The sequence below is a fragment of the Ctenocephalides felis genome, unplaced genomic scaffold (genome assembly GCF_003426905.1).
Source record: "Ctenocephalides felis isolate EL2017-DRISC unplaced genomic scaffold, ASM342690v1 CF-g0.4_SCAFFOLD_00845, whole genome shotgun sequence".
NCBI lineage: Eukaryota > Metazoa > Arthropoda > Insecta > Siphonaptera > Pulicidae > Ctenocephalides > Ctenocephalides felis.
The window spans coordinates 9221702-9239612 of NW_020536999.1; the positions used below are offsets into that span (position 1 = coordinate 9221702).

At 28.7% G+C, this 17911-nt stretch overlaps 3 protein-coding genes across 3 annotated transcripts; 1 reads left to right on the plus strand and 2 right to left on the minus strand.

The window, feature by feature from the left end:
• Window positions 1-4152: 4152 nt before the first annotated feature.
• LOC113363809 (39S ribosomal protein L2, mitochondrial-like) lies at window positions 4153-9789 on the minus strand. The gene is made up of 5 exons (XM_026606291.1): window positions 9538-9789; window positions 9085-9197; window positions 8716-8851; window positions 8167-8379; window positions 4153-4413 (listed from the first exon to the last, which is right to left on the minus strand). The coding sequence occupies exons 1-5, from the start codon at window positions 9749-9751 to the stop codon at window positions 4208-4210; spliced, it is 882 nt and encodes a 293-aa protein (XP_026462076.1). The 5' UTR covers window positions 9752-9789; the 3' UTR covers window positions 4153-4207.
• Window positions 9790-9878: 89 nt separating this feature from the next.
• LOC113363816 (H/ACA ribonucleoprotein complex subunit 2-like protein) lies at window positions 9879-10722 on the plus strand. Its single transcript, XM_026606297.1, has 2 exons — window positions 9879-10006; window positions 10077-10722. The coding sequence occupies exon 2, from the start codon at window positions 10120-10122 to the stop codon at window positions 10591-10593; it is 474 nt and encodes a 157-aa protein (XP_026462082.1). The 5' UTR covers window positions 9879-10006; window positions 10077-10119; the 3' UTR covers window positions 10594-10722.
• A 301-nt stretch (window positions 10723-11023) lies between these two features.
• Window positions 11024-15587, minus strand: LOC113363784 (myotubularin-related protein 10-like). The gene is made up of 12 exons (XM_026606270.1): window positions 15451-15587; window positions 15300-15354; window positions 14816-14955; window positions 14677-14742; window positions 14523-14609; window positions 14333-14457; window positions 13754-13979; window positions 13457-13690; window positions 13255-13384; window positions 12889-13018; window positions 12610-12820; window positions 11024-11977 (listed from the first exon to the last, which is right to left on the minus strand). The coding sequence occupies exons 1-12, from the start codon at window positions 15529-15531 to the stop codon at window positions 11297-11299; spliced, it is 2166 nt and encodes a 721-aa protein (XP_026462055.1). The 5' UTR covers window positions 15532-15587; the 3' UTR covers window positions 11024-11296.
• Between the last annotated feature and the right edge of the window lie 2324 nt (window positions 15588-17911).

Genomic DNA, 17911 nt, shown 5'->3' on the forward strand with positions numbered 1-17911 from the left:
AAAAACTACCAACGGAAGAAAATACTTTTATTATGGATTTTCAAAGATTACCATTTATCTCCCGATAGCAAAGTCATAAGAATCAAGGTTATATCTGCTTATACATCTTTTTTCCTCTACTTTCAAATAGTGTTGTTAAACAATGCTTAACTTTACTGGTTTTTGACACATCGGTCGTGGACCTTTTTAACCCCGGACCTTCATATATATTACTATCTATTCTTCGATAAATTCTGGAAAAATGTTATTTGATATTATGTCCCTTTGATCGATACCAAATTTAGGTTCTGAATTCAAATAATATAAATAAAAAATAATATATAACCTAGAAAATGTTCTATAAATACCAATGAGTATATAATTATACAAATGAAATCTTTCAGAGCACCGTGTTTGAGAAAAATATGATATGCAAAAAAGAGTGCTACAACGCAAGAAAGTGCATTTTCATATTAACATTTCCAAAAAGTTGATATTTTGAGTTTCTAGTACTTGCGGCTAATAACGTTTTTGGCTAAAAATATAACCACAAACAAAACTACTTGCTACAATTTGTACAAAAACATTTGACATTTGACGTATTAGCCACCGTCCATTGTTTTATTCAAATTACACTTCTACAAGAATTTTCAAATTAAAAATGTAAAGTTTCTACGCGATTTTGAAATAATATCTCACCTTTCCGACAACCTACTCATTAGCATGAATTTTTCAAGACTAAGACTGGCTAAATCGGTTTAGCAGTTTTCGAGTTTTCGAATCATTTGATCGAGAGCTCCATTTTTATATATAAGAAGATAAAGACACGGTTTGGCAGATCAACTCGCAAAACTAATCAATCAAGTCCTTATTGAGTTCCATCGAAAGGCTTTTAAACGTTTAATATCGGTTCAGCCGTTTTTTCAGAAAACGTCGATTAAAGGTCAAATTGAGCTCAACATACCCAGATAATACCCTTAAATCTGACATGCATCTTCATTATACAAAAATTGTCCGATTTCCAATTTCAATGTCAAACGATTCAGAACGACTTGAAACATAAAATTAGCAAATCTAATTTTCTGGCAAACAAATAAATTACTCCTTCGAGAAGTTAAAAATAATTCGAATCAGTTCTTAGTTTTCAATCAATTTCCAAGTTATAAATAGAATTTTCTTTGATCGCGAATCCAAACAGTTCTATTTATAGAATCTTTTATATTTCTAGATGTGAATTCTTTCGTTTATGTATAACAAAATCTCGTCGGAAAGTCCGACTTTTCCGTTCTTTTCGAAATGTAACAAGTAGGTGGGTACATACATACGTAAAAGGTTTTCTCTTTTGAAGTTTCTAGCGATTATTCGGCCCATTGAACGGTTAAATTCAACGTTCCAAACGAAATATGTATAAAGTAGAAATGTGGCCTCGTAAAATACTAAACGTGTCTGAAATATTCGGAAAACACTTGCAATAATATTTATTTATAGCTCTTAAAAGACTTAGGAATAAATAAAATTATAATAGGAAAATTTATGATTTCTTGAGATTTTCATAAAATATTTAAATAACTTGAAAATTTTGTTCCGAGCACTCTTTTTTAATTAGCTTTACTGAAAGTACATAAAATTTACTACAAGCCATTTTAACAAACTTGCGCCATCGATACAAAAATTTTGAAAAAAGTTTAAATTCCACTTAATTTAGTAAGGAATACAAATACTAGTTGGGAATAAAATACAAATACTAGTTAGAAATAAAATATTATTCGAAGTATTTTTTTACATTTCTTGAAATATATCGAAAACTTTGCTCAAGACACTCTTTTATAGTTAGTTTAGTAAAAACTAAGTAAGATTTACTAATTTTCTATATAAAAAAATTATACACTCCAATATAAAAAATTTGAATAAAACAAGGACAAAATCTACCTAATACATTATACTTGTTTCAAATAAATTATTCAGGACATTTTTCTACATTTCTTTAAATAACTTGAAAATTTTGCTCCGGGCACTATTCTTAATTATTTTAGCAGAAACTGGATAAAATTTACAATAACCCCAAATAAACTGTTTTATATAGCGCCATACAAAATTTTAAATAAAATTAAATTGATCGCGCACTTATAAATATTGGCAAATTTCTATTCAGAACATTTTTTTAAATTACTTAAAAAAATTATACCGGACACTCTTAAGTTTAGTAGAAAGTGCCTAGTTTTCTACTATTATATGTATGTACCGCCATAATAAATTTTTATTTGAAATAATACTTATATTTTGTGGCAACTTGATGTTCGTATTCAGAACAATTTTTTACATTTTTTTAAATCACTAGAAAGTTTTGCTCCGTGCACTCTTTTGTTATTAATTTAGTAGAAACTAGATAAAATTTACTATTATTCCATATGAAAATTATTATTCATTCCGATTTGAAATTTTTGAAAATAAAGCTAGTTTAAGTTCGGATCCATGTCATATTGTATTAATTTCGGATCATTTTTCTACACTTTTTTAAATATCTCGAAAATGTTGGTCGGCACACTTTTTATTAATTAGCTTAGCAGAAACTAGATTAACTTTACTAAAAATCCATATGAAGAATCTTATACACTTCTGTACGAAAATTTTGAATAAAACTAGTAAATTCAGCCTAATATATAGTATTTAATAATTAAAGACATTTTTTAAATTTCTTTTAATTATCTCAAAAACTTTGTTCCGGACACTCTTTTTTAATTAGCTTAGCAGAAACTAGATAAAGTTCACTACAATTTTATATAAATAAGCTTATACACTCCGATAGGAAAATCTTGAATAAAGTTAGTTTGAATTCGGCCTAATAAATTGTAACTATTTTGGAATAAATTTGAGACATTTTTCTAAATTTCTCCAAATATTTAGAAATCTTTATTCCGGGCACAACTCTTTATTTAGTTTAGCAGTAACTAGATAAAATTTGGAACTTTTCCGTATAAATTATTTTATATACCCCAAAACAAAAATTTAAAGTAAAAGCACATAGTTTGAACGAGCTCTTATAAATCGTAGCAATTTGTTATTCAAAGATTCAGGACAATTTTCTACATTTCTTTGAATAACTCAAAGACTTTGGTGAATGCAGTTTTTTTAGTTAGCTTAGCAGAAACTAGATAAAATTCACAACAATTCCATATAAACTGTATTATATACCCCCATACAAAAATTTTAAATAAACGTGTATAGTTTGTGCATTAAACTAAGGTGACCAAATTGCTGAATGCAAAATCCAAAGACTTAAAATTTCAAACTTTAATTTTCAATTTTACGAAAATTAGCAAAAAATTATGGAAACAAACTTCATGACTGATTGGCAGATATGCTTACCTTTATTTAATAAATTATAATGAAAATTAATCAGATTATGCAAAGCTTAAAAGCAAAGAAAAAACATATATCGAAGAATATTGGATAAAATATAAGTTATATTAACATATAATCGAAAAATAAAGCTCTACTAAAAGTTAGTAATTCTAATTAAAAACAATTGATTTATTTAGAAAAAAACTGATTTTTACTGTATCCTTAAATAGTATTTGTTATTTTAAATCATTTTTAAGTTAGAGGGCGTCCATCAATCACCTGAGCGAGTTTTTAAAGATTTTTGGACCCCTCCTCCACCTTGGTGATAAATGGTAAAAATTGACCCCCACATCCCCACCAAACATCACGTGTATTTTTAGTTACGTGATAAAACTGTAATTTTTTTTTGAAAATGTTTGATTTATTTAAAAAATATCAGTTAAAAAAAGTAAATACACGTGATATCTTACTATACCCCACGTGATATTTCGTGATTTTTTTGCAACCCCCCTCCCCCTCTCCCTAAAAACCTCACAATTGACGCCCACTTACTTGTTAGAATAAATTGCCCCATGCTCTCGGATAACTGCAAATTGCTATGACATGAAAAAATATGGTCACCTTAATTATACGCACTTATACATATTGCAGGAATTTTCATATTTTTTTTAAAATACCTTGAAAGCTCTGTTCAAGTGACTCTTTTTTAGATTATCCCAATAAGAAAATTTTAAATAAACCCGCCAATAAGTTCCATAAATCAAATAAAGTTCCATAATCCAAACTAACTATAACTTCTATAATCCAAAATAAAAAACCTTTATATCTTAAATATCATTTTATTTTCTATAAATACACTTATTATTATCCTCTATCTATCCATTCCTCAAACGTACATAGTAAGATGCACCTTCTGCAGCGGCTTCGCCTGTTCCTGCCCAAAAGTCCTGACCGGCGGAAGAGCCCTTAACTTCCGTCCGTGCCTGCCGGTCTTCCTCTGCCAGAGACCGGAACGAGGCCGGTTGCCGAGCCACCGGTTCCGCTGGGCGGATCCGATCGGAGTCCTTCCGTGTTCGATGTTCGACAACCTGCCTTTTGGTTGGAGGATAGATTAATATTCCTTCTTGGACGATGAAGGAATTGATGGTGAAGGAAAGGTGGAGCGAAGGATAAATATAGAACAAATATTGTTCACCATATTTTAGATTTTAAACTAGCTGTAAGTGGAATTCTGTCTTAAGGCAATTAAGGCATCGTGCCTTAAGGCAAATTGCTGGAACTTCCCGTACCAAAAATTATTATTTTTTTAAAAACGATTAACATTTTTGAAAAAAATTTACTTTGAAAAAATAAGATTTTTGAGAAACTATAAATTGGACAAAAAATTACTTTTTTTTGAAAAAAATTTTTTTTTTTTAAAAAAATTTTCTTTTAATTTTTTTTTTTTTGAAAAAAAAAATTCTTTATTTTGACATATTGTGGAAGATCTGAACTTTTTTTCAAAGCAATCGTACTGCTTTAACTGCTTAGGGACAAAATATAAAGCGCGTAAGCGCCGCGTCGCTGTCTAACGCATAAGCATTGGCACGGAACCCATAGGAATGTTAACAAAATGTATATTTATTGTTAAAATCTATAAAATATCTGATAATTTGATGTGCATATGTCTAATGATCATTTTTGACCGCCAAATGGCTCATTTTTTTACTTTTTCCTCCATATCTCCGAAACCACTAGACCTACCTTCATGAAAATTTTATCGATTCTTCATCTTGTCAATACAAGTGAAATGTTTTTTGAATTATTCAAATCGGACCCTCCGTTCTCTTAAAAACTGAGTTACCGTTTTCGACACTTTTTGCCCCGTATCTTCGGAACGGCTAGTCCTGCCTTTGCCAAAAACTAATCAGCACGTCTCCTTATCAATACGAATCGAATGTTTTTTGAATTATTCAAATCGGTTGATCCGTGTTCCCGAAATCGTCGACGAAAATTTGTATCCGCACATACATACACACACGTACATACATACACATACACATACACACACACATACACACACACACACACATACATCCATTTTTTCTAAGGTATGCCAAAATGTTCAGAAACCTTTGAAACGTAAAGATATATAAAAATTTTCATTTTCGATTTTTTTGCGATTACTATAACTTGCCCTACGGGAAGTTAATAATAATTCATTATCTGTATAATACGAATTGATAATGTACGTTCTTCCATTTTCATGTTTTGATAATGTATGTTTTGGCATTTTTACGATTTGTGTTGTTATTACTCATTTTTTTGAAAAGATTAATGTTCCTGAGATGATGGTGGAATATGATGAATAAGATGATTATGAAGGTCTTGGAAAGTGTAGTTAAAATGTTAATTATTACATTTTAAGTCATTAGTAAGCCAAGCAATTCTAAATACTTTAAAACCTCTGAGTTTTTAAATCCATAGTACTTTCTTTTCTATTTATGTTTAAACAAACACCGAGTTGTTTGAAAACGTTATGAATTATATAATTATACTTCTTTCCAATATTTATACCTCCTTTACAAGTCATTTTGTTAAAATTGATCAAATATTCCATTTCCATTGGATTTATTATATCACATTCAAATAAACTAGATATACTCAGAGAAAATATATATTCCTATAATATGAATCTTATAAGAGTCTTTGAAGAACGTGTGAATCTTAAAAGACTCAGTTCTTGTTTACCTATCTCAACAATTCTATAATATATTTTTCTCTTTATAGTTTTAATAAATAAGTACAACTAAGTGTCAGTGGCATTTTGCCAGAAGGCAAATTGCTTGAACTTCCAGTATGTGTAAATAATCAACTAGACTAAATCAATAAATTGATATTTAGAAAATTTTAAACAATAGTAACGATGAAATTTGAAATTTTGACAATGCTCGTTATTCCCAGCTTCAATAAATTTTCGTAGGCCTATAATATTTGAGGATGTTCGCAGAGACCATAAAATCTATCATTATACCAAATTTCATCAGAATCATTTAAATTCTAAATCATGGATCAATAAGCAAATTTTGATTAGCACGATTAATTACAATAATCAAACCGTTTTGATTTTCAACAATTAATTGACAAAATGGCAAATCATGTCACACGCACATTTTTTACAAATTTGATATCAAAAGATTCAGAATGAGTTGAAAAGTCGAAAAACACAAACTTCTCCTTCGTAAAGATAGAAATTAACAAAAAATGGCAATAGATAAATTAAAACAAAATATAAAATTTTTTATAACTCTTTGTTGAAGTAGAACTTCTTTATGCGCGATTAGGGTGTAAATCCGTACAAATGCAACGGAAGTGCGTAACGGCAGATAAGATAATATAAGAGTCGAGTGCCAATATGTGCATCATGAGTGTTTCCATATTACTAATAAACATTATTCAAAATTGTTATATGATGTATTTATTTTTACTGAAATGCCATCTTGTACAGTAGCAAAAAAGTTTTACTTCAATCGTGTGTGAACCGTACGCGCACTCTTTTTTTTAACATATCTAATAATGAATATTCTTCTGTGTCGATGTAAAAAAAAAAATGTTTTATTATTGATTTCGGCTTGCTTATGAATCAATAAATATTTATGGTATATATTATAGCATTAAATAATTCATATATAATTTCCACCCTTTCTCATTTCCAAAATATAATACTACTTGTAAACGCAAAATACAATATTACTTGTCTGTATATTATCAAAATCTAAAATGAATAATGACATTCAAAATTCACAAAACACACAAATCCATTTTACAAATTTATGCAATATTGATAAATTTCGCACTCTACAAATGCAGAGAAAAAAAAAACAAAAGCTTTTCAAAAATTCTCAATGATTTTAAACTTTTATTATGAGAAAGCGTAAACCCAAAGAAAATTTCTAGTAACTTTTTTGTGTATTATATTTTTTATATTAAAGATGGGGAACGTGCAGAGCAACAGGATACTCAAGCTCGAGAACATCGAAGAGCTGCAGGTAAAAATAAAGGAAATATAAAGCTCAACTGTAAAAAATAATGGGATATATGTGTATGTGATACATAAATTATTTTGAGGCAGTTATCGCCTCATCTGCTGAAGCAAATGAAGGAGATGGAGCGCAAAACTAAGGAGCAGCACAAGGAAGATGAATATTGGAAGCAGAGATTGGAACGATTAAAGCAGACTCACGAACGAGCTGAACAGATTCACGAGCTCAATGAAAAACTGGCCTTTGAGACGTATACCAAAAACATGAAGGTGATAATAATATTTATTGACTTAATTTTAGATAGTAGATAATTAGTTTTTTACCAAAATATCAAATCTATTTACTGAATTTGATATTAACACGTATTGGGAAGTTCAAGCAACTTGCCTTAAGGCAAAATTTATTATTTAATGTAATTTGCATCTGTAGCAAAATAACCAAGAGGAATGCGATAAGGATGCACCATGTGCTGGACGTCGGGCAAGTGTTATTGATTGCTATAAAACTCATCCAAGAGAAACTATTCACTGTGCAGGTAAATATATATATATATATATATATATATATATATATATATATATATATATGTGGTGTATAATGTGTAATTCATTTACTTCAGGGGTGGTTCGAGATTTCCTAGAATGTATACAACGCAAAAAGAACAATGTAGTTGATGAAAATGATGAAAAAATCCCAGAAGAAGTTTGTTGACCAAGAACAATTTCACCTCAACCATTTTAATAATAGTTTGTCCACAAATAGTAACCCGACAATATCAATTTTCACCCCACATTTAAGATTAAGATGATTCATTTACACTTACCTACTGTAGCCATGCACGTTTGTGGCAAAGAGAATTCCCTCTTTGATGGAACCTGAACAATAACATTATCTCCGACTTTTCTAAGAATGGTTCCAAAAGTACCAGCTGCATGAATTAAACATCCACCAGTACCTGGATATTTTTCAACACAGTGAACAATAGTTCCAACGGGCAAAGCTCCCAGAGGATAAGCATCGCCTTCGTTTGCTCGAACTGTAAAGAAATATTGTGAAATCAATATGTGGTTTTTAGATTCTTATTTAATACACTTGAATATATAAATTTAATTTATAGAAATAAATTGGATATTTGCTATTTGAAAAGTTTTGAAATTATTATTTAAATTAATGTTTGTGGCTGAGAAAAATATAAAATTAGGTACATGTTAAGTTATTTATTAATTTATTTTCAATCTTTTAAATTTATGGAATATTTACTTAGAGATTATAATGCTAAAAATATTATAGATAATTCAACTGAAAAGCTTTAATTTTGAATCACAAAATGAAAAAAAAATATCAACATGTAATTATTTTTTGAATAGATTACCTGGTATCCTAGGAATATGGCATGAAGTCTTAATTAAATCTCCAGCTTTCATATTCTCTGTTGCTAAAATATATTTTAATCGGTCACCAACAGCAACTAATGCTATATTAGCTGTTCGACAACCATCTTCCATAATCTGAAAATTACAAGTTGATATTAATTAACAAATGAGAAACAAGAAACTTTAAAGATTCACATGATTGTATAAGCATATTTATATCTTTATTCGTAAGTAATAACAAATCACTACATTTAATTTAAATATTCTTTATTAAATATTTTGTATAAAATAGATACAAAAGAAATTAAAATATACTATGCTAGTTCTCTGTAAAATTTTTATAAGAATTTTAATTTAATGATACTAGCCTGTATAACTTTTTCAATTTGTGGTGGTCCTTCTTTAGGGCCTACTCGTATCCAATCTATCCAATGATATTTCTGTTTAATTCCTCCTCCTATACCTTTTGCCACAACACGTCCTATAAAAAATAAAATAATCCGATTAATAATATAAAGCAATATATATGATGTACAATCAGATATAAGATTTAGATTTAGAGCAGTTATGTTAGAAAACTTAAGAAGTTTTACAATAGTTTTGTCAATATGATTAAAAATTGATTTACTTGATCACCTGTATATTAGTAAAAGAAGCAAAAGGAAGTATTTTATATAAAAGTTAAGAAATAATTCGAAGTGATGATTTTTTTGAATAATCAATATAGTATGAGAAATCATGCTCATAAAAATATAATTTGTAACACATTGAGGTTATTTTAAAATTTTGAAAAATTATTATATTATGTATTAATTTTATACCTGTAACAGGATCTCTTCCAGCTAAATTAGTTACATCTAAAGGTTTCACAGTATATTTCTCAGGATAATGTACAATTCTTCGATAACTTTTACCATTAACACCAGGTTTTGGTTTTTCTACATATTTCCAAAGGGTTCGTACTAAATTTACACATACTACATTGAGACCTGAATTGAAATTTGTACTAATTTGTTTAAATAACGACACTGACATTTTTTAAACGTTCTATTAATATTTTATCATAATAACACAGGCGCAAAAATGGGTTAATATTTGTAGGTTATGTTTTTGACAGCAAAAACTTTTTTTATGTGTTAAGTGGCTCACTTCACTATGGTATGTTTGGAGGAATATTTAAATAATTCTTAAATCTTGCAATAATTTATAAATATTTCACAATTGTTGTTGTTAAAATACATTAAATATTTTACAGTACTCAAAATATTGCACATAGAAGTAGAATAATTAGTAAGACAATCTTTACGTATCACTATTTTATCATTTGTCACATTTCCACATATTTGGGGTTATGTTTTAGAAGCGTTAAGTGCAACTGAACCAGAACATTGTTTATCATAAAAATGGGCAAAACTAAAACAAATACTGAATCTCAAGATGTTTCCTTGGCCGATGTGACAATCAAGGAGGAACAATTATCATATGAAGACAAATTAAAGAACGCCAGTATCATAGCACAACCTATGGCTCCCAAAAAACTCACAAAAAAGTGTTACAAATTAATTAAGAAAGCTTCAAAACAAAAAACCTTTCTACGAGCTGGTTTAAAAGATGTCCAGTCACGAATTCGCAAGGGAGAGACCGGTATTGTCATTTTTGCTGGAGATGTTACACCAGTTGAAATAATGTGCCATTTGCCGGGAGTTTGCGAAGAAAAAGATATTCCTTATACGTATACACCAAGTCGAAATGATCTTGGATCTGCTATGGGTATGAAAAGAGGTTCTCTCATGATTCTTGTACGAGAGCATCCGGATTACAAAGAGTTATATGATGAATGCAAGGAAGAAATTAATGCATTAGCGATGCCTTTTTAATGATATAGTAATTATATATTAGATTAAAAAGTATAAGTATTTTTATAATTTGAAATGTGTTCGATATAGTAATTTACATTTTGAGCCAATGTAATATATTTTGTGCATATGTGGAAATATATTTAAGTAATAAATTATTTACTCATGTCTTATTTTTCATCCAATTTTAGTGTTATAAAAAAAACAAAATTGGCTGTAATAGTAAATGAATTATACTTTTAAATATTTAGTTAGTTCACTGCTTTGTGCCGTAATTAAGTAGATATATCAACCTCAATACAAAAACTAGTTGTGTATGGCATTGTGCCTTAAGACAATAAAAAAATTGATCTTTGGTACGGAAAGTTCCAACAATTTATTAGTTTACTAGTATTTACTCGTTATTAGTTTTTATCAACTAATAATTAAAATTCCTCATTCCTTTTTCCAATAACTTTTTATTAAAATAAATTTTAACTTTAAAATGTTTATTCTCGTTTTAACTTTTATATTAACTTATGTTAGCACTAGTGTTGCACCAATACTTACAGGCACTATTTAATAATTCAACATACTTTGTAAAATATTTCATAAATTGAATTAGTACAACTAATCTAAATATAGGTAATGAATTTTTGAGAAAAGTAACAGCTATATATGCGCTAGATTTATATATATTTTTCTGAAATAATACTTATATACCTTTGAATCATCGGGTTATATATTAGTCTGGTGCATTCAGTAAGGACTGGGAATCACACATAACATCTTCTCTCAAACTGGTACTCAAAGCGATCAAATCAGACAACCGAGAATCATCGCTTTTGCTGAATGGAAAGAACGAGTTCACAGTAGAATAATCTGTGGTTTTATGTCCATTTTCTGTTTTATAAGACTCTCCAGTAGCCAAAGTGCTATACATTTCGTTAATATTCCCAACCAGTATTCTATTTTGTATATCTATTTGTACTTTTCCACCACTTTTTATCTCCAAAATTGGCATAAATCTAAAATAACACTGAGACCATATTTCTAAATTTGTTATCGTATGGCTCACCCTAATTCTGTTTTCTAACATCTGAGCCATTGCCTGGTTTATAATTTTTTTATCCCTATTAACTGGTTTCGGTGGAACTGGAGGAGGTACTTTAGAAACTTTCATCGGACTTAGCATAGATAGTCCTCCAAATCTCATATCCAAATGTTTAGATATTCGGTGGACGTTTGTTGACTTTTGTTGTATATTAATAGTTTGTACATCTAGTGGTCTCACTGGCGGTAACACAGAATTTCTTTGTACTATATGATTTGGTGTGAAAAGTGGATTTGCGAATAGAGCTATGTCTTTTTCACTGTACTGCTCTCCCCAATCCCAGACTGACCTTAAAACTAACGGAGGCTGATGCTAGAACAAAAATAAAACAATTTAAGTAAATCAAAAAAACTGTGTATAACTATAACAAATGTATTTTGTAAACACGCCAAGAAAGGTTTGTACATATTTGAGAAATCATATCAGAAAGAGAAGTATGAACAATGAAAAAATTGTTTTAAAAATAGGAGTACCTCAAGGAACAGTTAAAGGGCCCTTATTTTATATAAAAATCTAAAGAAAAGGCATAATTAACTATCCAAATAGTGGTGCTTGGTATTGTGCGTTAAGGCAAATTGCTAGAACTTCTTGTACCAAAAATTGAAATTTTTAAACAAGAAACATTTTTCTTTAGAACTATGAAAAAAAATTGATATTTGAGTTTTTTAAAATTATTGAAAAAAATTGATCTTTTTGAAAAATTTGATTTTTTTATATTTTGAAATCTTTTGGAAATTTTGAAATTTTTTTCAAAGCAATCGCAATACGTTAGCTGCGTAGAAAAGAAATATCGAAGCGCGTAAGCGACGAGTCTCAGTCTAACGGACAAACATTGGTACGGAACCCATAGAACAATGAACAAAATTTGTCAAAAAATCGGACGCTCCGTTCTCTCAAAAGCTGCATTACGATTTATGGCTGAATATATTCTCTATTCTACTTACAAATCCTACAGAGCGTCTCTCATGTTCACTGTTGAAGATAAACGTATCAAATATGGTCAAATGTGCAGAATCCCACAATGTAGTCAAATAAGTCTCAGACATCTCCAAGGCAGTCGGCAACTGTTGTGTTATTTGCCAAACACAGTCCAAAAATAATAATAAATAGGGAGCTGTTACAGTATCTTGAACAATCACATGACCTAACCGATCACTAGAAGAAACGAAAGTGCCTATAGTAATTGAGTGATGCTAATAAATTAATGTTATAAATTAATTTACCAAAATGGATGTCCTAGAGCAACCCAGTCTTTTTGAATTAATGATTGAAAACCATTAATTGTCCTAAAATGCGGGTCCACAAGAATTTGTGTGAGACTTGATATGACGCAAATTATATCTCGTCCATCACCTGGAAAAAAAATAATTGTATACATATATATACATATTAGTTTAGTTTGTTTATTTTCTGAGGTTGATAATATATAACTTTATTTTTTGAGGATGATAATATATATCTTTGTTATTTCTATTACTTATGGGATTCCTTGTTCAAAGCTCAAAAAAAGATTAAACTGTAAGTTTTTTAACAATCCTTATTATATACTTTTCCTTTTATTACTAAATATGTAAAAAAAATATCTATACCTTCTTGTAAAACTACAGTTGAACCGGCACAAAGAGAATCAGCTGCCTGACTAGCCAATGCTAAACACGTAGACACATAATATAACCAACGAGAACTATCTAGTAAAGACAACAGTTTTGAATCTTGTACCTAAAAATATAAAAATCAATAAAACAAAGTTAATAAAATCATTTGCCATATAGTATATTTTTTTATACTAACACCAAATTGTCTCAATGAATCAGGCGTACACAAATCTTTCAACTTGGAATAACTATTATAAAGCTCCTTAGCACTGGGAAGATCTTTACATAAATCTAAAACAACGGGTTGTTTCTTTTGGGGATGAGCGGACCTGACATTTTCCAACATAGCATTTTCTTGTGTCCGATCCGACATTGTTGGGTGAATATCAGACATGCGGACTAATGCACAACCTTGCCTGTTGCCCCAAACCTAAAAGAAATAAATAATTACATATATGAATTTATTTTATCATTGATATTATTTTTATCTTACGTATATTGGAATTGCCCCGCATCTGAAATGCCTAGCTGCTTCAATTAATCGTGAATCCAAAACATTGGCAGGCACAATTAATGTTGATGGTAAAGTTGATGATATATCATAACTACTGTTTACTGATGAACATCTCCAGCCCGGTGTCTCTAATCTTACCAATTCGTAATGCCAATCAGCAGCATTTGAAAACATTGCACAATTGTATTGTGGATAATAAGGTTCGCTGTAAGAAAATATAGAATTTATGTAAATATATATCTAAAAATGTTTGTAGATGATCTGAAAGTGTTATAAATGGTCTGAAAATTAAGTAGATAGTCTGAAAATGTTCTAGATAATCTAAAAATGTTGTCAATGGTCTGAAAAATATATTAATCTAACTGAAACTATCATTGTTGCAGTTATAATATCATTTTAAATATTTTAAATTTGTATTTGAATAATTATCCACACACAAATCAAAACAATTAGAAGATGCCATCAATTATGAATTCTAAGCAATATTAATAAAGTTTGTCTTATAAAAATGCTGCAAATTCATTAAAAAAGTTCATTTACTAGATTCAATTACCTCACCTATAATCGTATGCAAATAATCTAGTATGAACAGTCGGGAATGCATGATGCAATATTGAAAGAGTAATTCCTTTGGCTTCATTAATTGGTGTAAATTTAAAACTGAAAGACATCGTCCTCATATTCTGTAAATAATTCACACAAAATTAAACAAAATAACAGATTTTATACCAAAAATGTTGAAACCAACCTTGCAGACAATAAAAAGCCCTTTCACTTTAGAATGTATACTTTGTCCGGGAACAAGTTTTTTTTTCTTATCACCAAGTGTGTAAATCTAAACAAAAAAAAAACAATATACATAATAAATTTAAATGTACCCTCATTTTTAGTTATATATTTACCGCGTCAATATTAGACAGACATATATCATTTTCACCAAGCAAAGCATTTTGTTGATACGTGTTGTCCTGGAATTAATAAAAATAATATATTCACAACAATTTATTGTAACGTAATTCTTTATCTATATAATCCACTTACACAACCACTATCTTTTGTATCGCTAGTAATAAATGTGACTTTAAAATTTGTTACAACTAATAAACCGGTCTTTCCTTGATTTCCATCAGTAAGAGGTGCAAACATTAACACACTGTTGGCTTCGGCAACTGTGAGTTCACCTAAAATGGAAAAAACAATTAAAACTGGTAATAATAAACACTGATTGTATAATTAATAATAATAAAATATGGCTGACATTATTTAAACTCAATTATTTACATGAAAATACAGTATTCTTTTTATGATAATAATGTATTATAGATTGTAATAATTGCCAACGATTTTAATGCAAATTCCAGAAAATAAAGTTTTAAAAGCGATGCACAAATTATATTTTTTTAATGACAAAAAATTATGATAATGATCAATATGTCCATAAACTCCAAATCTGCTCAATTAAATAATGGACCCCATTTTTTATAATATTCTTACGATTACAATTATTACTATAATGTATAATCACCTGGTAATAGTCGTGGTTTCAAAACAGACAGTTCATTAACACCTAGCTCCAAATCCTAAAAATATAAATATATAAGTCGATTTTACAAATAAATTCTAGGTACTAGATAAGGATCAAAATTTATTCGTTGACACTAAGATATTATAATTACCACAAATTCATCTTCATCTATATCTAGATAACTCTTAAAATTGTTACCAGATTTCATGTCGCTCATTGTAAATGTAAACATTTAAAATACATTATCCTTATTGCTAAATTTGTAGTTACACATAACCTGCATTAATTGTTACAATCTAATTATTTCCTTATTAAATTTGGCTTGATTTATTAAATAAATAATTTCTCTTGCATTCCTTACATAATTACATTAAACGTTAAATTATCTTAAACTAATATTATTATTAATTTCAACACTCTGTCATAATTGAAACACAAAAGTCATTTAAAAGGATTGTCAATCCAAGAGGATGCAACATGAGAAAAGAAGTGAATATTATTAATCGAATATTTTTGATTATTAATTTTAATTTGTGTCATGACCGTGAGATTAGGATAGATAAAAATAATGTAACAAATGTAAGCTAATGAGCAAATTTTCTGAGAATGGTTATTGTACAGATAATGCAAATTGATAGAGGTCTCAAGTTTGAAAATTAATACACTAGTAGTGGAATAGCTGATGTATAATTATTCATATACCTATTATAAATATATATACTTTTATCTGCTTTTATTTTTGCCATATCTAGGCAATTGTTTTTAAATAAAGGTTATTTTTGTAATGAGCGTATTACATAATATATTTACATGAGAATTAATCAACATATCTGCAATTCAAAAAATCCAAATCAATACAAGACAATGTTTTCGGAACATATTATTAGTTTAAATAATACTTTTAATACTACGAATCCTATTATTTTGCATAAACTAAATAATTGTGACCTTAGAAAATTTGCTGAATCTATTTTTATAATTTTAAATTCTCTTTGTGTAAATAAACGTAATTCTGCCTTTTTAGCTAATAATACTTATTCTAATTATATCAATTATTCCTGATTGTGAATTAATCTGTTTTTCAATATTTAAACTTTTGCCAATTTTTTCAATTTATTATTTGTTTTAATATTTCACTACTTTGTATTATTTTCGTTTTTTTCATCCTTGGTTCTCTTTTTTGAAATCGTGTAGCATCTACCAGAATTTGATCCTGAATCTATATTTGTAAGCCCCTTCGTTTCTATACAGTAAACTTTTAGTTTATTATTTTTTATAATTGTTTTTTTTTTTTTAATGTTTAAACTAATTTGTTCAGAAACCTTTGAAACGTACAGATATATAAAAATTCTTATTAACTTAGGATAAGTTATAGCAATGGGCAAAAAATCAAAAATATTTTTTTGCATTGTGTGTATGTATGTATGTGTGTGCATGTGTATGTATGTATGTGTGTGTATGTGTAGACAATTTTTCGTCGACGATTTCGGGCTTATGGATGAACCGATTCAAAAAATTTAAAAAGCAATCGATTCCTATTGTTAGGGAGATGTGCTGATTAGTTTTTGGCTAAGGCAGTTCCAGCGGTTTCGGAGAGATGAAGCAAAAAGTGCTAAAAGAGTCAGTTTTTAATAGAACGAATCAACCGATTTGAATGATCCAAAAAACATTCGATTCGTAATGATGGGGAAATGTGATAATTACATTTGGTCAAATGCAGATCCAGCCGTTTCGCAGATACAGAACTAAATTAATAAAAAATGACAGTTTTTGAGAGAATTAAGCATCTGATTTGAATAGTTCAAGAAGCTTTCTGCTTGTGTTGACGAAACAATTGCTTTTGGGGAAAAATATTTTTTTTTAGTTTATATTTTTGCTTTCAAACGATTCAAAATGACTTAAAATGTTGATATCAAAGAAACAAATCATTTTCTTTGACGAAAGCATAAACTTTTCCATCGGGAAATTAATACAAAATATCAAATTTTAAATTTGCTACCAGAGGTCTTACTATTTATTTACAAACTAGTTCAACGTAAAAATTACACATGGAGGTGTTGATGTAACTGTCAATTTATACGACACTAGCGCTGCGTGCGAATAAAAAGGCACTGATATATAATGTAAAATGCATAGATAAAAGAAGAGTATATATGGTAAAATGTAATAATTTTTAATAATATACAATTAATATTAAGAGTTTATTATAGTATTAATTTAATTTTAGTACTGATAATTTTATTAAAATGCATTTTGCGCGGTGGCTAGTAATACTAATACTAATAATAATAGGCGCATCCATTTGCATCCATTTGCACCCATTATCATATAATTATAATTTTAATTTTTTAGCTAAAAATTAACGAATAACAGCAGAATATTGAAATTTGAATTTAAATTTAAAATAGTACAATATCTATAAATTCAATCTATTATTCCTGCCGAGAGAGGAACACTGTGGGAGCGTGACGGCGCGAAGGTCTAATCGAAATGCGCAAATTCGGAATCGAATTAGCACAATAACAAATGGTGCAATTTCATTTAATAAAACAATATACCTTTAACCAAATGTCAGACATCATAATTAAATTTCACCAAAATCTTTAATTTAA